Consider the following 25,476-nt stretch of genomic DNA (forward strand, 5'->3'; position numbering starts at 1 on the left):
CTTATAGAATAAAATACACCAGAGTACAGGTCAGTGACACTTCTGTGCAATTTATTACTCGAGGTTTTGTCAATAGCAGTAGTATAACTATATTGTGATTGAGAGAAAAAAAAATCTGTTTTTATTTAAGAGTTTTTCACTTTTCCTAGTTATCCTAAAATTGTTCAGCTATGATCAGTGAAGAAGTAACTTAGTTACCAGTTCTCTGCTATTTAAATCTGAAATATGTTAAATGTGTGTGCTAAACATTTTTCTCTTCAATCTGACCTCCTGCAGAAGCACTGCAGCTGGGCAGAAGCACTCCCATCTCTGCCAACAGGAGTGTTACCATTGCTTCACTGGGAACAAGGCTGAGCTCCTAAACCCAGAGTGAAGGCATTTTTGTCTCTTCCCTCTGTTCTTGGTATTGTTTTTGTTCTTCTCCATCCAACATCATGCTTAGTCACCATCAGCAGGTAGATTGTGTAATATTCATTCAGAGACAGGTGTACTGAAAACAATTCCCTAGGTCAAGGTCATAGCTTAGCTCCTAAAGGAAAAATACTGCCCTAAAAGAGCACCCTCAGTGGGCAGGCTGTTCTGAATTTATAAACATGTTCAGCCAGTACAAGAGCAAGGCTCAACAACCTGTTGCAACTCTGATTCACATTCATCCATGTTTTTATTTTACAAAACATGATGTCTTGGGGGTTATCTTCTCATAAGAATCCGGTGCCTGTAGTCCTTAATCTTTTCCAGCCTCAGCACCTGCAATCCATACTTAAGGTCACTAATAATTAGAGAGGCCTATTTTTTGGAGGTGCTGAACTCTGTTTTTTCACAGTGGTGATATTGGAATATAAATATGCATAAATAAACTCTGCATATCAAGAGAGTTGCTAACCAAACAGTAATTTGCCATTGTTGCCACTAGAGGATGAACATTAAACAACATTGAAACTGCATTCTACTAGTGCCTCTCAAAGCCTATTATTTTCAAAGTATATGTGTATACTATAACAGAAAACTAGCCTTATTAAACATAAACATTAAACTCTAGTAGACTTGGAAGTCTACTGGAGAAACAAATGAAAGTGCAAACCCTGTAAACAAAAGAAAGGCTAATTATTTTTTTTTTCATTTTGCCCCAGTGGATATACTTACATATGAAGTACAATACTAGCAGTGTAGCTTTGCAGGTGTAGTTTAATATATGTAGTTTCATATTCCCTAACATCCTGGCTTTTAAAAATTAGAGACAAGCCTTTGTTTGGGAACATCGTTTACTGGGGGATAACATGTAATTTAGTGCTATATAGGTCTAGTTGAAGTCCCTTGGTATTCTAACCTATAATTAACAATAATACTGTTGATGTAGAGTGTCAGAGACATTTCAGAAAACCACTGAAGCACCAATTAATTCTGCTAATATTTTCTCATGAAAGGCTATCAGAGCAATATTGTGACTTTTGCAAATTCATGAGGACCTAAATTACTGCGAGATAAATGTTGTACATTATTTTGTATTTCTTTTAAACATTCCACAGAGAGGAAATAGAAGTGGTTTCCAAAAGCCTGAAAGCTCTTAGTTTTGTGCATCTCTCTGGCTGATACAGCTTCAGGACTTGCAAAGACCCAGTCAAAGTCAATTCTGTGTTACCATTCTGGGCAATTTTTTTCCCTCCACTAAGGAAAATCTCTGGGATTTTATTGGCACAAACTAGTTCCATGAATCTGGCAGGACACCAGCCTTGTCTTTTGGAAAACTTTCCCAACATTTACTATTCTGAATCTTAGAAAGTTTTGCATTGCACTTGACACAAACCCAAAGACTTCTTAGTTGTTAAGCAGCCATATATCCCCAGGTTCCTCTTGCATTTGATGAAGCCTAAAACAGGCTGAAACCCTGAAGCTGAGAAGGACTTTCCCAGCAACTACATCCCTGGCTTGCTAAGGGCAGGAACTTGGTCCAATTGGCCTTTAATGACCTTTCCACTTGGCCTAGCATCATGGAGGGCATCAACCTAAATACACGAAGGCACTTAGGAGTATGACAGCTGAGTCTGAGTTTTGGCAGAAGACTGACATCAGATATCAGAGGGTATCAGATGGGCAAGGAATCCAGCAGTGAAGAGCTGGTATGGAAGACAGAAGCCTTCTGCTTCTTACAAGGAAGGAAGCCACTAAAAGCCAGATTGGAGAATACTTTAGACATTTGAAGACCAAGGAACTAGATGGGCTCAGGCAGGAGCCAGAATGACTTTGAGGAATGATTGGGAAAGAGGAAAGCAGAAGCAATATGAAGACTTTCTGAGACAAGGATGAAAAGCTTGAAGAAGGAACAAGTGGAACTGGCTATCTGGGAAGGTACAAATAAAGAAGAGACAGAACTGGGTCATTTGACTTAAGCATTCAGTCACGTGGCCAGACTAATCTGTGCTTGTCCCAGGGGGAGAGGAGGGTTTTACGCTAACCTTGCACTTGCCTGATCTTAGTTCAGCTCCTGGCACAAATCATAGATGCTGATCAAATGTCTGCAAGCTCAAGGGGAATAGCAGCACATCTGCAACCATGCCTAATTTATCTCAAAAGCAGCTTGGGGTCTACATCAGCCAGGAGCTCCCTAGTTGCCAGAGGAACCTGTGGAGGCCAGACAAGCAGCCTGGGTAACACAAACAAATACCAGAACATTATCTAAATGTCTAACCAAATGAGCATGCCTTGGCTGGTGACCTGAAGGGCAACATCATCCCACTACCTGGCTACCACAAAAAGCCAGGTCTGAGGACAAGGCTGTTCTCCTGAGAAATTCTGAAGAGTTACACTTCAGGAAACATCCTAACCCCTTTTAAATCCTGAGAACTTGTGAAACTACAACTCCACTCCTCCTTTTTTGAGCATAACACAGCTGCTGTTGGTTAACCTGTCTCATAATGCTGGCTTGGGACATGTTTCTGCTTCTCTGCCATCTTGGACATGAAATATTACAAGTATCAGCATGTAAGAAAGAAATACAAAAGCTTTCTTTGCCTCCATCCTTAATTTGCAGCTTCTTTTGAACAGGACCTCTCCTCTTTGGGGTAATTAGGTAGTGCCTGGGACAGGCTGCAAAACCAGTATAGCCAGGAAAGTTACAAGTGCAGGGATATGTGTGTGCACATGGTAAACCTATTCTGGGTCCCTGCTGCTGACACCCCATAGATCACTTGGAAGCGTTAAACTGCCTAAAGATTAAATAACAGACATCAGTAACAACTAACATGAGCATTACGCTTTTTGCATCAATTCTTGACTGGTGCTTCAGAAAAAGCTGATGTGAGCTAAATTGCCACTTTGCCAATACAGCTCTCAGGGAGACACCCTTCTTCCTCCCCATGCAGCAGCTCCAGAGAAAACTGGAAAACCCATACCCCTCAAAGCACACAGCTGACAGTTAAGGACGTCCAACACAACAGTGAGGTGCATTTACAATCCAGAGCTGGGGAAAAACTAATTTTGGGCCAAAACTTCAAAACAAACTGTCATTAATTAGTAATCTGTAAAGGCCAGCCAGCCTCCCTTCCTTGGTGCCTCTCACTATTTCCTCATCTCCCCAGCTAGCAGCAAAAACATTCCTGATTGCATCAGTTTTGATTACTCTTTAGATGAGGAGATTCTCTTTTTGCTAAACAGGATTGCACTCTATGTGGCCACTAGGACTTTGTCACCTAAGGAACAACAGCAGCTCTAGAAATTTGAATGGTACACAAAGGAGTATGGTCAGGAAGAGCTGCAGAAGGATGAAGAATGATTCTTACACAAAGTTTTCCCTTCCTTCTTTGTTCCAGACCTTCAGTCATTACAAATTAACATTGGCTCTCATGTAGAAGCACTTAATTTAGAACTGACTCCTCCTGGATTTAAGAAGCAAAAAAGAACCACACAACAAACAAACAACAAAAAAAAGAACATTTGGGGAGGAAAGAGAACATCTAAGAGGTACTATAGTCAGGTGTATGATTTATTTGAACCAGCTATTCCCACAAGAAGGATGTGCACTAATTCCATAGGTAGTTCAATCAAGCTTCTTCAATCGTCAGTTCATATTCAGTTGCTTCTTCAATGTTTCTAAGTTGACGAAGCACCCATTCTCTTTGTTTCTTTCTCTGTATAGAGAACAAAATATTTAGTCAACCCAATCCCTTCAGATGTCACCTGCTTTAAAAAAACAACAACAAAAAACAAACACACACGCAAAGGCATTATGAACTCAGCTGGATTTTGGCTGAAGTTTTCTATTTGTTTTAAGCTCAGAAGCCTTTACTCCTAGAGTGGGCAAGTTTTCCCATGTTTCCAACACACCCATGAATATTATGGTACAGGGGAAAAAAAAAAACAAAACAGAAAAGAATTTGATGGCTTCACACTGACATGACAGCCTTCAGAATCTAACTCTACTGCCTCCCTATCGTTTCTGTGGGCTTTCCACAGGGCCCTTGCAAGTAATCAAAGTTCCAGGAAATTGAGTTCTCACGCTCCACAGAACAGAGAAATAAAGTCCCGCATAAGGTCTACTAATTTAAGATTTCCTCAGGAAACACTACACTAATTGAAGGACTGCACACAAGACCCTGTTTACAGTGATTGGCATTCTTTTTATAAGCCTCTATGATTTGGATTAAACAAGGAAAAAAGTAGATTATTTGTTTCTCCAGTTTTAGTTAAATTGACAACATGAAGAAACTTGAGAATTTAAATCACCAATTTCTTCCCATTCTTAAGTTTCTCTTAAAGAAAGATACATTACAAAACCCATACTTTTGTAGTAGTGTACACAACTAGTCATGCAAGTTCACAAGCTGATGCAAGTACTGGTTTGTAAGACTGTATCCCATCCAGTTTGTGATTAGGAATGATACCACAGAGTCAAGCAGGTTATGACTGAATTCATAAACATATGTTCTCACTGGTAAAGTTGTGGAGATGTTCCATAACTAAAATATTCTCATATTACTAGGAAGAGCTGTATATATTCAGCATTGGTAAGAAGTTGTATAGCTTAGTGTGCTTAGCTAGTTCATAGGTAAGGGAAAAAAATTACCACAAGAGCTTTATCAATTTTCTTCTTTCTGGTTTTTACTGTCAGGGCATCTTTTATCCCTGGTATTCCAGTAACAAGCCATGATGGTCCACTCTTGGGAGTTACTGCAGCCCCCACAGATGCTTTAGTAGGAGCTTGAGTTTCCACATTTGGGAGAATCGTGTCATTTGTCTCTTCATTTGATTCATCAGAAGCCAACACTGTGGAAAGCCTCCTTCTGGAAAAGACAGCCCGAGAGCTTTGGCTTATGTCTTTGTTTAATTCTTGTGAGTCAAACACTGTTGAAAGCCTTTTTGGGGACATATGAGGGATATATGCTTCAACGTGTACTAATGATACTTGAGCTAATGATCTACTTTGATTTGATTTTGGCATTGGAGATCCATAAACTCTTTCGTTGCCAACTTGGTCCTTGATTGACTGATTTGTCAGATCTGTAAGAGATGGCATTGTTCTTGAAAGCATTGAGTCCACTGGAGTGCTGTGTTTCACCAGTCTCTTTTTCAGAGACCTTTTAACATTCAGAAAGGAATCTTCTTCCTCTGACATCTTGAAGTCAGGTTTATTGCCCTAAGAAAATAAGAAGGGAAAATTGTGTCATTGCTCACATAGCAAGAGATGCCATGTGAGGTGTTCAGCTGCTGCAAAAACAAATCCAAGGTGTTCCTATTTTCATGTCTGCATTCTGTCTTTATGTAGAACTTATCCTTTGTATAGATCAGTGTTCTTCAAGGGTTTGTAAGAGACAGGTTGAAAACAGAACATTAGAAGACAACTTGTCACACATACAACACTTACTCCTGGTCCCAGCCCTCTGTACGTGGAGCTCCACATATGCTAGAATTTTTTTTAAAGGTCTTATTAACTTTAACATCATTAAGACAGTGTTTTGTCCTTCAGAGTATACAAATAATATACTTCTGGGGTTGCAGCTGCTAACACTGGGTAGGTAAATGAAAACTGTTACATGCCAGAGGTATTATCATAGTGTAGCAAAAATTCAAGTGCTCTAGAGACATACGGAGAAGTTACGGATTCAAGCAACCATCACCTGTGCCAATTGCCATTTTGTTTCTCTTACTTTCTTAAATGGAGGCTCACAAACCTCTCATCCCCTCCTACTTACTGACATTTGGCTTACTTCTTCTGCCAATCCTAAACGAGCTATGTTACATGCAAGTCTGTTTTCAGCTGAATTTACAACAATGGCAAGGTTGTTTTGGTTAGTAGCATTTCCCCTACCCATTTGCCAACCCCCAACAAAAAGGAACTTCTTACACATGGAGGAGCCCCAGATAAATATATCCAGTTTAAAATATAGTTAAGATAAATATCTTAATTAGATAAGCAGTTAAGTACTTCTAGTAACTGTTGAACTCTTTGCTTTCATGAGGCATTTCAGATATTTCACGCAGGTTGATTGCATGAAGCTCACCTAGGGGGCAATATGTTTTAAGTGCCCATATTCTAAGCCCTATAGATCAAAGGCCTTGGCAGGGTTTGGAGGGGGTGGGGGAGACACACAGTGATGAAGGGGGCCACAGGAGGACAGGGAGATATGTTTGCTGAAGTAAAAAGCATTAGTTCTCCATTCCTTGTCAACGTCTTGCACCTGTGTTGGGTCTCAGTTTCAGCAGAGTTTCATATCCACTTTGTGTTTCTAAAAAACAGGAGGCAAGAGGTAGAGTGCTGACTCTTTAGTACAGCAAGAGTCAAGTGTTTTGTGGTTTGTTTTTTTTCCTCAGGGGGGTGGTGGTGAGAAAACACCGTTATCACTTTTGTTTGGGCACCCATTTCTCCTCTCATTCCTTAGCACTGCTAGCCTGTGTAATACATTATAAGCAGCACTCAACCTACTGCTGAGTGGGAACTCTACTACTAAAAGACACTGCCTTTTTCCTTTCCTTTTCAACCAGATTGACTTCCCTTAGTCTTTATCATAGAAGCTTACATGATTAAACTTAAAGGGGGAATAAGAAAGAGTTTACAAGACCCCCCAAGCCTATCCTCAGCTATATATTTTGATGCCTTCCCCTCACTCATTAAAGTTTAGATGGTTGATTAAAAGCTATTTTTTAATTTAAAGTTAGGTTTTGAAGAATGTTTTCAACCAAAATCTCTGAAAAAACAAAATTTTTTTCTTTCACACTTTTCTGTGCTTTAGACATACATAGATAAAAGCAACAAACTTTTTCTGGTCAGCTTTCCAGTTTTAATAACATCATTATAGATAAAGGAAGGAAGAAGTCTAAAAACAGCAGAGGAAGAGAAACCATTTAAAAACATCAGCGCTTATCATGTGAGAATGTATCATATGGCAATTTTGACAGGAAAACAGCCTTACCAGACCCACCAGGTTTCCTCTGATATCTTCTGCTTCTCAGGTGAGGTAGCTTCAGCTGCTCTTCACTTCTTATAGCCCTGCTACTCTCCCAACATCCTTTGCTGCAGAGACTCCCTAAATCACACATTTAGTATTCTTTAGAGGTTTCAGCAGTTCTGCTAACTGAATAAACTACTAAGTAGAAATGTAGGATGAATTAATCACAGGAAAATGGGCTAGCCAACATATCTATGTGCTATGTTTGTTGCTATTTAATCTCTGCTGCTTGCTGCCTAATTTAATCACAAAACTACATCTAGTGTTCATTGGTTTCACATGGCTCCTTAAGGCACATTGAGGATCTGTCACAAGATGGATGTATGTTGATGGGTGTATGTATGTTGATGGAGTATATCTGTTCCCATCTTGATTTTATTTTCTCACTGCTTCTCTTGCCCAAAATATAAATAAGAAAACAAATGTTAAATCTGCCATGAAAAAGCTCTTCTTTTAGCAAAACAGGTAGTGAGAATAAACTGAACATTATTTTACTGCAGTCTGAATTTCATGGTGTTTGCAGCTAACAGCTCTAGAAACGGCAGCATCTTATCTTGAAGCAAGTGGTTTCAACATATCACCTCTTAGATGAGAATTGCATTGGTCTGAAATGGTATGGTTCAGGTAAAGAACTGTAGTTTTTGTTGACAGAGAAAAGCAGTTGGACTGCACCAGCCCTGCTGAATTGCAAGTCAGCTCTGTGGTGGGTAGCTGCTATCACAACACTATAGAGCGAGCACAGGTGTTGGGGAGCATGTGCACAAATATTGGGGTAGCCCCTTTTGACAAAACATGACCTGTGGACCTTTAAAATCTAAGCTGATCAGACAGACCAAATTTCAGGGCTTTATGCGAGTGACCTGAGGTTGTAGAGTGCATCTAGCGCAGACAGAGGGGTGAAGGACTGATCTTGCTGGGATTTGAACTTGTGGTTCCAGGGAGTCTGGGCATTTCAAACCCAATCATAAACCACCCTCTTTTGCCACATTAATAATTGCACTATGAATAGAGAATTTGAGTTACAAGTTCAATATTTAGGAATAACAGTCTGTCAGTATATGGGGAAAGTTGCTAGGTTTAAATTATGTGCCCCTAAGGAACTGAAAGAGAGCTTGAGAAATGGAGGCACTTTACAATCACATGGATTGCGTGAGTAAACATCCTGGAAATAAATAGTCTGTCCAGGATAAACTATTTATTTCCTGAACTCCCAGGGGAGGTTCCTACAGGAATATTTTGAGAACTAAACAAAAACTATTTTCAGATATTTGTGGCTGGGCAAAAAAAAATAAATCTTAGTCCTTTATAAACATAGAAGAGGCTAGACCAACCCTTACCTCATTTTGAATATTAGTAGTTAGTTTTCAAACTAGTGGCCGTGTGGCTTGGTGAGCAAACCCACCAGGTCAACCATACTGTACCTTGCAGAGCTCAGCAAGCCAGTTCCTTATATAGCTCAGAGCCAAGGAGAGTAATGTCTTGACATAGTGTTGCAATGTTTGCACTGTCTGTGTCAGTTGGACATAGTATCGCCTGTCCCAGTGAGCAGTGATGCAAAGCAAGCTGTGCAGCATGAACACATAGGAAATGGTTTAAAAGTTTTTACTGCATTCCCTTGTGGAAAACATTAATTCTTTATATTTTTACTTCTAAAACCAACAAAAGTGGGGAAAACAAAAACAGCACAGTGTTTTGTTCAAATTTCAGCCCTTTCATTTGAGTTCAAATTTGCAAATTCACTTCAGAAACATGGAAGTTTGAGAAGGCCTCATCTAGAAGAGGATGAAACAAATTATTTTCAGTTTACCAAGGAACAACATACATAGAGGGATGCAAAGGGACACATTTTTCCCTTAGTTTTCTGATCTAACCTGAGAGACTGTGCTTCTTCAATTGCTGCTGTATTCATTTCTTCATTTCCCACTCTGATGATGTTGCCAAACAGATTTCCTGAAGGGAACTTGGACTCTGAACAAGCCCTTAGCTCATATGCTTACCTAACATATTATATTGAATTGGATATGTAATTCTAGTTTGTGAAGTCACAAATCTTGCAAAAGTGTCCAAGCAGTTAGGAGCTAGGCGCAGTCTTTCCTAGGCAGAACAGTATCAGGCCTTCTTCCTGTTCTTGCAACTAGTCTGACGTTTTTTTGGTGCAGAAGGTGATTCCACAAAGAACTACATAACAGGCAGTAAGAGCTAGTAAGTGGAGCTCAGCACTCTATTCTGTCTGTTGATCAATGGTGGGATGACCGTTCTGTGATTCTGTGACCCTGTTTGGAGAATTGGAAGGAAGAACAAGAGCCAGAAGAAGAATACAAATAGTAGTGGGGAGTAAAAGGAGGCTAAAAAGAAGACGAAGAAATGAAGAGAGGGACACAAGGATGAAAATGCTTTCCTAAATTTAGAGCTGTGTGGAAAGAATAAATTAGAAGAAAGATTAAAGGAATGGGCAAGACAAAGGGAAAAAAAAGGAAATTAAAATGTATTTTCTAAAAGATTTAGTAGACTTAGGCCCAGATTATGAGTTGTTTATGGATGAAGCACGATTAAAATGCAAATCTGATTCAAATTCTTGTAACCTATTCTTCCTGTGTCTGAGTTTTGTGTATAGGCAAGTCAAACAGGAGTGCTCTAAGACTGCTGATCAGGCTGAACTCAGTGAAAACAGAAGTGGAATATCTCATTTGTTGATATGAAGGCTGAAACAAGCAGGCATCCTCATTATGAACTAACCTCAGCAGATGTAGTGCCTCCCTTGGTCTTTCCAGCATTATGGTACACTGGGGCATGCAAGAGGAGCAGAACCTCTGTGCCAGTGAATGGTAAGCTCCTTGGGCAGCCACAGACATTGAAATTGAAACAGTCCAACACTCCCTCTGGACTTAGGTTCTTTAGGTACATAAAGCTGCACAGAGGAACCCCGTTGGACTTTTCAAAAGCACCTTAGCACTTTATTTCCACTTATTTCAGTAGGATTTACATGTCTGGGCACTTAGTGAAAATCCTGAGATTCATGGTAGGGGATGCAATGGGAACAGTCATTTTATATATGTGTTTTGAAGACTCTTTAGGATAGAACAGAATCGAATTGAATCAAATCAAATAAAATATTTTTTTCAGTTGGAAGGGACCTACAATAATCATTGAGTTCAACTGCCTGACCACTTCAGGGCTGACCAAAAGTTAAAGCTTGTTATGAAGACCATTGTCCAAATGTCTCCTAAACATTGACAGGCTTGGGGCATCAACAACCTCTCTAGGAAGTCTGTTCCAGTGTTTGACCACCCTCTCAGTAAATAAATGTTTCCCCATGTCCAGTCTAAACCTCCCCTGGTGCAGCTTTGAACCATTCCCACATGTCCTGTCACTGGATCCCAGTGAGAAGAGATCAGCATCTCCCTCTCCACTTCCCCTCCTCAGGAAGCTGTAGAGAACAGTGAGGTCACTCCTCAGCCTCCTTTTCTCCAAACTAGACAAGCCTAAAGTCCTTAGATGCTCCTCAGAGGACATGCCTCCCAGCCCTTTCACCAGCAACAACTTTGCTGAAACCTTCAGAAACCAAGGACTATATGAATCCTTTGTGGTCTGTTAAAGAAGCTTTTCAAGTGCCTGAAAAGCACTTATGAACATTTATGAACTTGCTCTCCAGCACCTTTAAAGTTTTTGCCTTTTGTAAGACTTTCCTCAGAGTTGGTAGAATTCTGCTGAATTATGATATTATGATCACTGGAGAAAGATATGGCATTATTTATGGCAGTAGTGTGGAAGTGGTACCTTTGCAACTTTTGGAATACCCTATTTTTCAGTGTGGCAATGACTTTTTTCTGTCCAGAGGCAAGGTCAATGTCTTTGGCTACAGTGTCCAGGAACAGACCTCAGTGTGATGTAATTCCCACTCCAACTCCTGTCATAGGAGCATCCCATAAACAGCCTGAGAGGAAGGACAGATGGTTTGGGAGTGTCATAAGCTATCAGAAAAAATGGTTCTGTACTAGCAATACATTGAGTCATGATGTGTGCTTCAGGTTATATATTTCTACAGATTTTAGGTAGTGTACCTCTGCTATGACTGGATCTGTCCAGCTGGACAACAAATCTGATTTTGCGCACTCAAAACCACAATCTTAATATACTAACTGGGTTTCACGGCTGCTTAGAAAGTCAAACCCTTATTTAAATGTCTAAATTACCTTCCGTATGATTAATTTCAGTGAGAGTTTGAGGAACAATGACACTTGGCTCTTTGTCTCTGCAACATTGCAAATATTCTTTAATGCTTTTAATTTAGATATTAATGTTATAAAATTTTGACCTAAGTCTACCAATTGCAGGGAATTGAAAGTATTATTCTAACAGCAAATTTTTTTTCTGCTTTAATGTAATGATAGGACTGAGTAAACAAAAGCCTTAAGGAACAAACCTTTGTCCCTTATAGACAAGTTCAGTACCACATCCTACAACAGCATGGACCAGCTCTGCCCTCAAATGCAGTGCTTGGTGTCTATGTGAGAGGAGGATTAGACTGTACATATTTAAAGATGCTACTATCTTGACATCAATTATAAAACCTTAAGGCATTAAAAATTGTTGCCTCTCTTGGTTAAACAAGGTTCTAATATACAAGTAACCACTTTCAAGTCATTGTGGGGAATGCCAAATTGAGAAAAGTATCTTTTTTATCTAAAGGTCTGGCAGATTAATATTTGACTTCAGAAAGTCTAATTACCTCAGTAGTAAGAAACTAGGTACACTTTAATAGCAGTAGTGGTCATTGACCTTGATAAAATCAATGTGCCACCACCTGCCTTTGTAATTACGTCAATGACTCCTCTTCATTATATGCTTATCCACTTCAGTCTTACCAGAGTACCACAATGTGTTCTATCTGCATGTTGTTTATTCACTAGACGGTGTCCTATACACTTTCTACGTGTTTCTACACCCCAGAAGTCAATCTGAGTTAATATTCAACTGGAACCTTTCCTCAGTAACTTGCTGTGTGTTTTCTGATATGACTGCTCCTTTCTAATTATGTTGGCAGTGCTGCTGAGGAACACATAATATTATTGCCAAAGTTCAATAAACTTACAGAGTAACTATAGAGTTTTGGGGAAAACAGCCGGTGGTGCTTTCATGACCTTTGGCAACAGCACGAGCACAGTTTGGCCCATGCCAAACAAATGTCTAACTTCAAATCTCTCAGTGGCCAGAAAATGATGGATTTGCTTTACTTTATTACATCTAATAATAAACAAAAAATGCTGGTTTTATGCAGTGCAGTAGCATGGCCAGACTGAGTGTAGTCCTGTACAGGAGGTCAGGCCAGATGAATATCAATGGCTCTTTCTTGTCATATTAGAACCATGCAGACAAACCCCCCAGGTGGTCTGAGATGCGGGAATGCTAATGAAGTCACTGGAGTCCCACTGACTTAGTGAAGCAAAGCATTGGTGATAGGGAAGTTCATCTGCCTCGTCTGTGGTACTGTAGTAATTGATGTGTTACACTGTCTCTATGAAAGCCCTCATTGGCATCTTCAGACTATGCCTAGTAAATAGAAAGGTAAACATTCATGATAATCATGACTACTTCTTCATCATTAGCTCCTTCTACTGCTTCATTGTTAGCTCACTATGGCTAAATCTAATAATAGTGGACCATTGTCTGTTTATAACTATAGAAACAGCATAAGCCTGGGATGCTCATATTAACTTAATATTAAAAGCCAGTTTCTATTCTCTGAGCCTTGAGCCTGAAAACCTACGCAAACTACCACTGCAATTGATAGGAGAAATAATCTGCACAGAACTCGATGTTTAGGATCACATCGAGAGTCCTAAGCAGCCTAGCTATACCTCAAGGTCCCCATCCTCAAATGCTCTCTTCACAGTTCAGTGGGTTTAATAAGAGACAGAATTGTCACAGACAGTTTCCACTACATGGGTCATTTTCCAGCTATGGCTTTTTTTTCCATCGGGATGGCCCAAATGAGAATATGGTCCGTGACGGGTACCTGTGTAATTGTTTCCTTCCATTGAGCATCATGTTCCACCAGCAGGAACAGTGCATTAGGTGACTCGCTGCCCTAGGGAATGGCTGCAAAACTGGAAGGCTTTGACATAGGTACTCTCCAGAGAAGTAGTCTCTCCAGAGAAATGCAGTCTCTCTGGGATTTCTCATTTAGGTACTGCATTTCTATAGCATAAACCATCCAGGACAGGAACTGGTGTTCTTGTCCAAAAATGTTACCAGTGGATATAAGCAACCCACCACTGATACTACCTCATTCTTAAAGCAAAATGAATTCTCATACTGTGTGATTATGTCTCTCAAGTGATTCCGATGTGTAATGGGGCATGGCAGAAAAATGTTTCCAAGAACTTGACCTGGGCCATTAATTCAGAACATACACTGTCTCATTAACATATGTGTGTGTATGTACATATTTTATATACAACTATATATAGCTCTGTGTGTATTTATATACATAAAATCCCCCAAAACAACACAGGGAGCATTGCACATTTTAGTATGAAAAGACTTAAAATACCAATGTGGCAGAATATATCAAATGAATGATGAGGGCCAGATTTTCAGTTTATTTATGTCCTTTTGACTTTAGTGGAGCTGTTCTGATTGACACTTATGAAGATCTGGTATGCTGTCTTTCAGAGGGTAAGGAGAAAACAAAAAGTGGCTACATAAGGCCTCCAAAACTTCTCACTGGTGTAAGGTCAAACCAAGAACAGTTCCATCACACTCACTGTCATCACAATAATTCTGTACAACTCACACTGTGCTCGCTAACCTGCAGGAGAAACAGCTGGGGAGCCTTAGTCTAGCATTTGGAATAAAACCCCTTGCATCTGAGCCTAGGCTGTCTTCCATCAAAAGGGGCTCTGCACTTCCAAGTTATCTCAGGGCATATCTGCATGGACAAGCGTGAAGGACCTCTGCTTTTGCTCTGAGCTGGCCAGATGGGAGTCTGCTGTGATTTGAAAGCAGTACTATCAAATTACTTTGGTACTGTGCCCAAGCTTACAGAGTCTTCTGAGAGGCATGTTACCTGATATAACTTTATCAGTTTTCAAATCAATTTTAAATTAACCTATGCTATTTTGCACTTAGGTTGGTTCTGTATCTTGCACAATATAAGCTACCTATAAAATCTACACTTGTCCCAAGTTGGCCAATTATTTCTGGCTTTTGGAGAGGGAGAGATGAGCTTCCCCTTCCCATCTTCTGGTCTATGTGGCCAGTGTTTTGCCCCTATTTGCATATGTTTACTTTTCCTCTGCTTGCACAATCGATGGAGCACTTGGCTGAAGCTGGCTTCCACTGTGGTCAATGCAGAAAGTCAACAAGACTCACAAGGGAGCTGTATTGTTCCCATAAGATTCTTTGGTTCAAAGCAATTGTGAAAGTAAAATTGCAGGATTTCTAAATGCATGTTCTTAGCCTGAAAACTGAGAAGCTGTAGTTGGACCTTCTGAAAGGCAATTTGATATAGAATAATGAGTGCAACTTGATTTTTTAAAAAAGAAACCCAAATCAAAACAACAATCCCAAACAACTGTTTATTCAAGCAATTTTTATCCTTTATTTTTAATTAGATTCCAGAAATTATAATAGTGCAAACACTCAGTATAAAAGTTGCAATAAGAAATTTACATTCACATTTAACATTTCCCATTCACTTTTTAACATAAAAATAGGACAAATATTCAATTGCTCTTCTCAATTTAACAATCCTGAAAAAGACTGGAAGATACTCTACAATATTCTATTTACATAAAAATAGACCCGTATTATTAATGCAAATCTATCATTAGAAGTTACCCAGTGTTAAGTTATTGTATTGTACTATTTACATACATATATATGTATAGCTATATAGATATAAAAATTATTTATAGGTTCAGTGGGCTACAATAGCTGGAAAAATGACATCCTGACTTACTAGTTCATTCCTTAAAGTTAGGACTATTCATTTTATTTACCTGTGTAGGTGTTTCTATTGTGATACAGTAGGCCTCCTCCTGGTCCCTTTGAAGTCACTGGCAAGAACCCATTTATCATCAGTAGGAGAGGAACAGACCTTAGAATAAGGCCTGATCTACAGTTCAACAATCATTGAAGTTAATATTCCCATTAACTTTACTGGCCTGTAAATCAGACTAAAAGATCTTCTGAAACCTCATATGCCAATTAAATAGAGAGAAGAATAAATTTAGTTTTCCCTTTGAGGAATGGAATATCTCCACCTGATGCAAATACATTTTGTTTCCAAAGCCTAAGCAGAATATTCAAGTTAGTTTGGAAGCAGTGCAGAATTTGCTGCAAACATCTGCAGGTTAAGCAGCTGATAAGATTCCTCTTGCATGTTCTTCTTACTGAATAGTTCAATTCAACCAGCCTTATAAAACCTCAAGACTCTACCTTTCCTTGCTCTTATTTTTTAATAAAGAGTGTTTAGTAAACTGCTAGGGAACATGAATTAGGCTACCCCACTCTTGCTTATCTGTGTCTCTTCTTCGGGGACATGAGCAGAGATGCTGCTCTGCCTGTAGCTGGCAGAGTTAAGCCTCTCTGCCCAGCTTGCTGCCGGCTGCTGGTGCCTGCACTCCCACCACAGGGTATGTTTATTTGCCCTTTCAGGTTTGCTGTCACATGTACTGCTTCCTAACCAGATGGTGTCAATTTTTTTTTTTTCTATTTTTTCTATTTCTTTTCCCCTAAACACCCGTTATATGAAAAAACTGCTTTTTGAAAAAATATTTTATTTTTGAAAAATAAGTAGTTTGACAACCATGTGATGGAGGACCTATGGAGGAAGATAGCAAGCAGACCTGAATAGACAGTAACTGCCTGCAATAAAAATGTGGTGGCACTGAACAACTGAAGGTGAATTAAAGGCAGCAGGGGCACTGATTTCTTAAGCAGCAGTGCTTTATGAGCTGCAGGTCATGTTTTTACATCCAAAGAAGAATTATGTTGTGTTAAGAGGCAGGCAGGCATGCCTAGCTCCTTTTCCTCTTAGTGCTATGGTGTTTATTACATTAAATGTAATATTTATTTGTAATTAAATATTTAATGTAGTTATTAAATAGTATAAATAACAAATGTATATTAAATAAATATTCTAAAAGATACATTAAATATTAAATGTAATATTTCTGGGATGCTTAAAATTATGTATAAACCTACAATGGACACTGTGATATGTGTAGGCAGACCAATTTTGAATGTAGAACATATGCTCCATTTGGTTTTTTGCTTCCTACCTTAGGTTGCTAAGTTGGAACATTTCATTATTAAAAAAAGGAATCACATATGCTTTTAAATCTTTTCAGTTAACAGATCAGAAAAATACTTAACTTCTCATTTCCAAGCAGAACATATGGACACATACCAGAAGGGCAAAAATTAACCTCCTGACAGCAGACAGTACAAGGAATAATCAGCAGGATAAAATGCAGACAGATGTGAGTTGCAGCACAACTTTTAGTGGCAGGAATTTTAAGAGGTGGGTCAAATTTGTCTGAATCTGCTTGAAAATGTGAAATATGTGTATTACTACTCTTTTGCACCATTATCCACATTCTGTGTACAAACCAATGCTTTGCACACAGACAAATCTACACACAAGTATATTACGAAAAAAAAAGGTCCAAGAAGAGGTTTTTAACCTCTGACAGAATTTCACTGAAAATAACATCACTGCTCAAGAATTTTCTGTACTGGGTTAAATTATTCTAGAAATGGTAGCTTTTCTTGGACTCTGGTTTTTAGACCAGTAACTCTGAAAGCATTACTTTCATTCTTACTGCATTCTGTAACATTTTCCAAAGCTACCTCTGTGTAATGACCAGCTGCTTGAATGCAGAAAAGAAACTCACCATTTGCTTTGTCCAAGTCCAAATTAGTGCAGACAATTGTATTTGTAAATGAGAGCAAGTTACACAATCATTTTACTTCTTTTTTTCTTAATTGAACCCTAGTAATGTTACTGTTAAAAAAAGCAGGAATTCTAGGTGAAGAAGGATTTCTACTGCAACAATTTAAAAATGTAATAACCATGATGCAATTTTGTGATGGCACAGGTAATTCATTTTCATCTACATTTCACTGAATATTCTTGATATATTGCTTGAATGGCATTTGAAATGTAAGAGCAGACAACCTGTGCACCCATGCACACTAAGGAGTAAAAGACATGAGAAATCACCATTTAGGTGATAACTTCAGTGTGCCAGCTCAAATTTTTCATAACTGATGCCAGCATCAAAGGTCTAGGATCAAAGTAGCAGGTCAGGCACTTGAAAGTAAGACACGATAGTGTGCACAACCGCAGTAATTAAAGCACACCTTAGCCTTGCCCACAACCATTAGCTGTTTTACCACCAGCCATCTAATCTACATCTAATAAACATAGCAGTGCAGTTACAAGCTGTAGGTAAGTGTTCTGGATGTTGTTACTCAATGTGTTGTGTAAGCCTGTTCTAAAGAGGAGGGCAGCCATTTTTTTCAAAGGAGCTCCAGACTATCTGGACAGATTTTCTGCAGAACTCAGCTCACTGTGTGTGCTGAAATTTCTAGGAAATCTGTTCTTATTTAGCTTGGACCTATGTATACCTGTGTATAGCCTCCCTCCATAAACACTTGGAGCACTCCTTGTGCTCATATAGCTGTTCTGGTAGTAAACCAAAGCAGGAAAGGAAGCAGTAAAAAAGCTTCAGAGTGATGCAGCACTGTTTATTCCTTCAGTTTTATGCAGGTGTGACATGTCTGATACCACAGAAGGCATAAAATGGGGTTCCTAATATAAAGAAGCAGATCCTCCAGCATGCAGTAAGGCACAAACAAAACCAAGTCCTTTCAGCACATAGGCTACGTACATTAACCAATGCTAATTCAAATTTCAAGGTGCTTCCTCATGATCAGAAAATAGGAATTAAAGGTGAAAACCCCCAGCCACTTCTAATAATTCCTTCTGATATTCTGAAAGCAGTTCACCAAGAGATCTTGAACACTCTTGTGAATGTGAAGAGATACAGAGACTCAGAAATTAATCTGGCCATGCAGTTGAACACAAACCTTATTTTTATTGCACTAGGAATCTGTGTGAGTAGTCTGCCAGCTCAGGTACTGAAGACCTGTCCCATGTCACTGAGAGCTTTACCACTGACTTCAAAAGTAGTATTGGCTTTTTACCTTTCCCTTTCAGCAATTTCTATCTCACAAGCTTCTTTTCTTTTTGTATTTTATACTCCTGCTAACTGGGTGCTTTTTTTAGTTCTTTTCCTGTTTTTGTCTTTGCACCAATCATATTATGAGTCACACCAGGCCACTCAAGCAGTGTAACATTTTGAAGAGTAATTAAAAAGCAACAGGCAGACCCTCCCCCCGCAATGTGTACTTTTTTCCATTTATTTACATTTACATATTTATTAATGATTTAGATTTGGCCTGAAAACTCAGTGAGAGATGGTATTAAAAAGAACAAAATGCTGAAAAAAACCTACACAGTGCTCTGGAAAAACCCAATCATAAAAAAGGTTGGGTAGAGAAGCAGAGTCCAGATTGTCATTAGTCACAACCATTATGCCACACTGAGATGTAAAACCCACTGAATTTGAGATGTGTTAGTTTATGACTGGTAGAAACCCTTAACTGCTGTATGAAGCCAATTATCAGTACAATGTAATGGTCTTGTATGAGGGAACTGGGATATGTTGTATGAATCTACATCTTAAGTTATAATGACAGAAGTACCTGCAGAAGCTGTTCAGCATAGTTAACCCCACAGTCACCTGGTTAAACAAATTAACAGCTTTCTAAGTCCTATTATAAAACTAGCTCAAATCTGTAAAATACATGGAGTTCTTATTAATCCATAGTAGAAAGTACTCACAACACACACCCTTTTTCCTCTGCCACCAACCTCAGTGTTATGCTCCTACAATACTCCTCATTTATCATACAGTAATTATATAAGTAATTTGAGAAGTAGTCCCAAGCTGTAGTGACACAGATATGACAACTTGAAAAACGATGCATGCAAAATACCTCCAGAATTTAGTTTTGTTCCGCAGCAATATGGGAAAAATCAGCCAGAAAACTGGATATTGATTTCTTATTCCTATGTCACTAATTGACATGGGCCTTAAGCTGTGGGTTAGGCCTAAGGGACGCATCCCTGTAAGCATGGCTTTAGTGGGAGCAGGACTAGCATCAGCACAGAACCCAGGTGGCTCGAAGCCAGAGAACTCAGTGAAACTTCTCCTAATAGTTCTGTTAAATACCTTCTGCTTAGTAAGAGAAGTTATTTGGAAAATGAGTCAAAAAAGCTAACAAAAATAAGGCAACAAAATTAATTTTTATATATATACATACATATATATATATGTATATATCTAGGAAACAATCTATTTGCATTGTGTACTTTTCACATACAATAACTTATTACCACATTAGAAATATACTCTGGGTAACATCAATGGGCCGAATTCACCTCCTTTACCTTCCATAGTGTTGCACCTGCATACAGCAATGATGGATTTGAAACTTTGTTCTTCTTGATGACAATACTACATCAAATGCAGTATCAGAGAATACCCATTGAATGTCAGATATTACACCATTATGAACTAGAATATCTGCTTGCTTTTTATATTACAGTAAATAGAGTTTATTGCTTCTAATGACCAGAAGGTATCTTATGAAGACAGCATAGATGTTGATAGCACTTTTTGTATACTGTATTATGGATCTTGGAACACTGAGGTTGGCAGATCACAATCATTAAATTATTTTTCTTCTTTATTTGCTGTTTGCATTTTGATTTTACTTTGCTGAATGCACATGCAACTAGTGGATTTAATTCTGTGCCAGAAGTGATACGTCAAAAACATTTAGGAAAACTTACTGTTTTGTTTTGTTTTGTTTACTGAAGTCAGACATGAGTGGCATGCAGTAGATTGCAAGGAAAAGCAAAAGGACATACATTTCCAAATGATTTATAATCTCCATGCATGTGTAAAATGTGTCTTACAAAAATCATTAACATTTGTTAAAAGTGTGCCTTTTTGCCTCTTTTTATACAAGTGTACATGCAATTACCTGTCCGAGCTAAAACTATTTACAAAATTTCATAATACAATACATCTTTGAAAGTGAATAATACATGAAAGGCCAATGTTTTCTGTTGTTTTGTAACACTGTACAAGATTAAAAATAAATAAGGCATTATAATACAGATTTATCACAAATTAAAAAAAGTTGGTTTTCACTGTAATACAAAACTCTAATTCGAAAGAACATTATGGCTAAATAGTCCTCCTGCCTGGACAACACATACAGAATCTGGACTTGCTGATGTAAAGAAAACACTTTGTTTCTGTTACAAGCAGGAATTCAACACATAAAAATGATTCACTCTACTTACTAATGTGTTCAGACTCCTCAAAGCACTGAAATGGCACAGGTCATACACTGTTTCCATTTGAACAGTGACTCCCAAGTACTTTCTTTTGCCTTACAGATAAATTACAGGCAAAAGTGTGAAAGAGATTTAGGTGCACGACCTACTCTCGGTTACAATGTTGTAAAATACTCAGTTCAGTACTGACACAAGAACTTTGCTGTAGCCCAAGGCAGAACTTGGCCTACAGAAGCTCAACTCCTGACCTTCATAAGCATGCTAAACTCCTGGTGATTTCTGCAGGCCTTGTGGGTACATCAGGGATGCCTATTCAGCCCTAATAAGCTGAAGCTTTTGGCTCACAGTCTCACCTAGATAAAGCAAGAGAGAATTTGTATGTGTTTTGGTGAAGACAAGGGAGTGTGACTTGCCACAGTGGGAAGCAGCTACAAAAAACAATGCGTTTTACAGGCTTGATAAAATAGCTTGCTAGTCAATGCAAATGGAAAATGCTTGGAAATATCTAGCCAGTAATTCAACTGAATGCCATCATTCAGTTGCCAACATAATCTCAGCAGAGAATAATAATTTAAAAAAATAATTTAAAGATAAAGGTAGCATAGGAACACTTTGATATTAGCTCCCAAGACAGTGAAGTCTGAAGATCTGTGATACTTATCTCTTTATGTAAAGAACAAAAGACTTCGATTATTACTATTATCTGAAAGAAAAAATGTGCAAACCTATGTGAAATATTGTGCTTGCTATTGACAGATATCGACATGCCAAAATGGCATCACTTTGTTATAGGGCTCATACCTGTTAGTTGCTTCAAGCTAACAGCTGCACAAAACAGTCAACAGATGTGCAGAAGGCTATTCTGCCCACAATGCAACAAGTTACTTTCCTCAGTTAAACGTGAGGGACTTTTGGGTACTGTGGGGCAGAACTGGCTCCTTGCTGGGGTTACAGCAAGGTCACCCAGGCAAAAGTTACAGAGCTTGACCAGAAAATTAATAAATGCAAGATAAGAACTGCATGCAGTAAGGTGGACACAACCCAAATCCCACAGAAATCCAAGGAAATCTTTTGATGATTTTCAGGGAGATTGGAGTGGGCCACATATTCTCTTCAGCCAAATGCCAATAAAAATTTGATTATAAGCTTCTCTAATTTGGCAGCAAATGTGCATTTGTGGGGTTACTGTAAGTATTACTACTACCTCTTTCCATGTACAAAACTTGCTGAACTTATCAAAGAATGCAGAAGAGCAGAGAGATTGAATCTGTAATTTGAAGCTATCACACATGAGCTGAAATAAACCAAATGTACACAGAAAAGGAAAATGAGTAAAAATGATATGAATAGGGAGGGAAAGCATAAAAGTAAGAGCACAGCTTCATTATATCATGATTTCAATGGGTATTTAGTTTTCCCTTTTGGAATGGCTGCTGAACACTGCCTATCATTTTCACAGGGCTTTTTACTAAAATGTGCCTTGGCTGAACTTTCTTCATGATTCTGTACTGCTCAGTCCAGGACTACATAGAAAAATACAGTTTTCCCCATAGTAAAACCACCAACAATAACCACAATAAAAATACAAAAAATGTTAATGGTAGGACTTAAACAAAGTCTGGAAACTGACTCTAGTTACACCATCACTGATGCTGTAAGCTAGCACACACACACTGTGTGCAGCACCGATAAGCCATCCAGGACCACTCAGCCTGCTCCAGAGGCACAGACCTCCTGCAAAAGGGCCAAATGAGAAGTCAATGATGGACTGCACCTGTTTGGTCCTTTCCCTTCAACATGGAAAACATTCTTACAAAAATCACATGCCTCATTTGACTGTTGGAGAGGAGGACCAGGCTTAGGAAAACTTTGGAATAATTCTACTAGCACCTGCTAATCTTTTAAAATATTAAAATGAATAACCCAAATTTATCTTGTTACATGATCTTCCATTGACATTACTCCAAGACTAAGCTACGAATGAGTCTGGTAATAAGAACAGTCCCGAAAATGTTAGCACAGGAGACAATTCATTTCTGCTCACTGTCCATCTAGTGATAAAAGAAAAAATGGCAATATGCATATATCTTGGGACCTATTAAGAAAGTAACAAAGAAATAGTTTTATTGTAAGTTTTTGGGGTAAGTCAATGGCTGTGTTTGGTCTATGTGTTCACATACTACCAGATCTACTGCTAGGATCTGAAGATGCTTTTAATAACAGTACATGTGAAATTATACCAAATTCACTGATTCAGAAATTGTGTAACTTGGGCGTTTTGTGAGTGGAACTGAGTGATCAACGCTATTGCACATAATGCTTTCAATTTTGTTTAAATATTTTACTTACCTGTGTGATGATTTAGTTCTTACAAACCTATTAGAAAATATAAATATGCAGTGTGCTTTACATGGATACCACTTATTCAGTTTATTTTGTAAATATTTGTTCTTTTAAATCTGTATTCTCTACATGTATTTATTGAAATGGCTTTGAGTGCCTCAAAACCAGAATTAAATTGTTCTAGAAGAATACTTGTGAACTAGATGGCTTTTAGGGACATAACAAAATGCAGTGACCTTACACAGATCAGCCAGGCTGCATACACCTAGTACAGTTAGGAAGTAATTCTCAGTTTTTATTGTCACTTTAATCACAACACTAATTTTGCTAGTTTTGTAATGAAGCACTTAGCTTACAGGGTACATAAAAATTAAAAACCCTGCTGAAAACCACTGGAGTCCCACAGCAGCCTGATATGGAGAACAGAAACTCCTGTGGCATTTTTTTAACAATTTGCATCTGTTGACACAGTGTTTGTCCTTATACAGAAACAGTGACTGCTCCAAAGCAAATTGCTGACTGCAGGAGAATGACTCAGAATCTTCTTGACACCAAAATTGGTAATAAATAGTCCCACCAAAGGGAAATGTGACATCTAGTACACACAAATTTTCTGTTGTACAATCTGGACAACTTCTGCAGTCTTGGGTGGGTTTTTTGTGTTTGTTTTTTTGGAGAGGTGGACGTGGTATTTTGTTTTTTTTTTTTAAAGAAGATTTTTAGACAACATAAAGTTTTGCTTCTCTTTTGGAAAGCAGTGAGGCTGGTTAGTTTGTGCATCCCTATCAGGTCAGTATGGCACCTGTCCGTGGAGCACATGTCATTCAGCAACATGACCTCCAACTGCCTCCACCTCGAGTACGGAGCTGCACTCCATATTTCACATCCCGATCAGTGTTTCAAGATGTAACCATGAACAATAGGATGCGGGCTGCATTAAAGGAAAAAGCAGTCAAAATATGTTCCCTTTTATGCAGATTAAAAGCAGGCCTCACTCTCTTGGCACGTTTACCAGTGTGCTCCTCATTTGGGCAAAGTTTGACTGTGCTTGTGTTTAAGAATCATAGCTTTCTATAATTGTACAGCTTAGAAGAATGAGCCTGGGTAGAATCAAGATATAATGAAACTGTGGTATAAATTTAAAAATCAGTTAAGACATAAGACTATGTTGGCAAACATACAAATGTCACAAAGGTAGCAACAGCATGTCACCAGTACAGGCCTATTCTTCAAGCTGTTTAGAAAGGTAAAGTTAAATCCTGGAACTGAGCCACAGGACCTGTGCTATTTGTAAAAGCCTGAAATAATACCATCTTTCTGCTCTTCAGTAAAATCAGCACTGTACAAAGGAATGTTTCTATATTGCATAAGCATGTTGCTGTGCTTGCAGGGTGGCTCCTCTGTCTTGCAGAGTCAAATGACCTGTGAAGAGGCAGCAACTTCTGAACTCTACCACCCTTTTTTCTTTAATGGAAAGAGTATATATTGTTCTTTTGCCAAACCTTTAAACTCTCTGGTTTATCTACTTCATATCCTAGTGTTATGGTTTGAATTGGAATTTTTTTGAAGTTTTTGGAGCATGCAAGGAGAATTTTAAAAAATACATAGGGTTTAGCAATTAGCTGAATCCAGCCTTCATTAATCTGCCATTGACAGCAGAATGAACACAGTTCTCATTGCTTTAACTCATGCACTGGGAGCACAGTTTCTCTAACTCTTGCTGTAGCCCTGGAGAGTCTCCAGCTGCCCCACACTCCATGGTTAAATGAAGCTTTTCTAATCCCAGACCCAACAAGGCTGGCTGTGACAGAAAGAGAAATCTCTTTGCTATGTCATTGCAGGTGGATGTGTAAACAAACACATATTTATATGTTTATCTCTATAAATCTCTATAAGTCTACACAGGACTATTTGTATATGTGCATATATAGATTAAAACATATATATACACACACACATATAAATAATTGCTTGCACGTTTATCTCATGTTTTTTTCACCCTTTAAAAATGCCAAGAAAATATTCCTCATTTCCAGAAAAATCAGATTTTGACTTTTCCTAACAGAATTTCTAGCCCTTATATGTTCCATCCCAAGAGTTTGTTACACAGTTCCCAAGTTCTCTTTGGTTGGGTTGTAGTGGTCCATGGTTAATACTTATGCCCTATTGACCTCTGATCTCTTGGTAGAAATTCAGGCAACCATTGCTCTCCAAGTTCACTGCAAATGGCACAACCAAATCTCCTTTGCT

The 25,476-nt window shown here is 38.5% G+C and overlaps 1 protein-coding gene across 1 annotated transcript; it reads right to left on the bottom strand.

The window, feature by feature from the left end:
- Positions 1-3,644: 3,644 nt before the first annotated feature.
- Positions 3,645-5,608, bottom strand: CCDC201 (coiled-coil domain containing 201; the record flags this gene model as incomplete). Its single annotated transcript, XM_082015513.1, has 2 exons — positions 3,645-4,124; positions 5,060-5,608. The coding sequence occupies 2 exons, from the start codon at positions 5,606-5,608 to the stop codon at positions 4,038-4,040; spliced, it is 636 nt and encodes a 211-aa protein (XP_081871639.1). The 3' UTR covers positions 3,645-4,037.
- Between the last annotated feature and the right edge of the window lie 19,868 nt (positions 5,609-25,476).

This window comes from Phaethon aethereus, assembly GCF_964289735.1.
Source record: "Phaethon aethereus genome assembly, chromosome: 2".
Classification (NCBI taxonomy): domain Eukaryota; kingdom Metazoa; phylum Chordata; class Aves; order Phaethontiformes; family Phaethontidae; genus Phaethon; species Phaethon aethereus.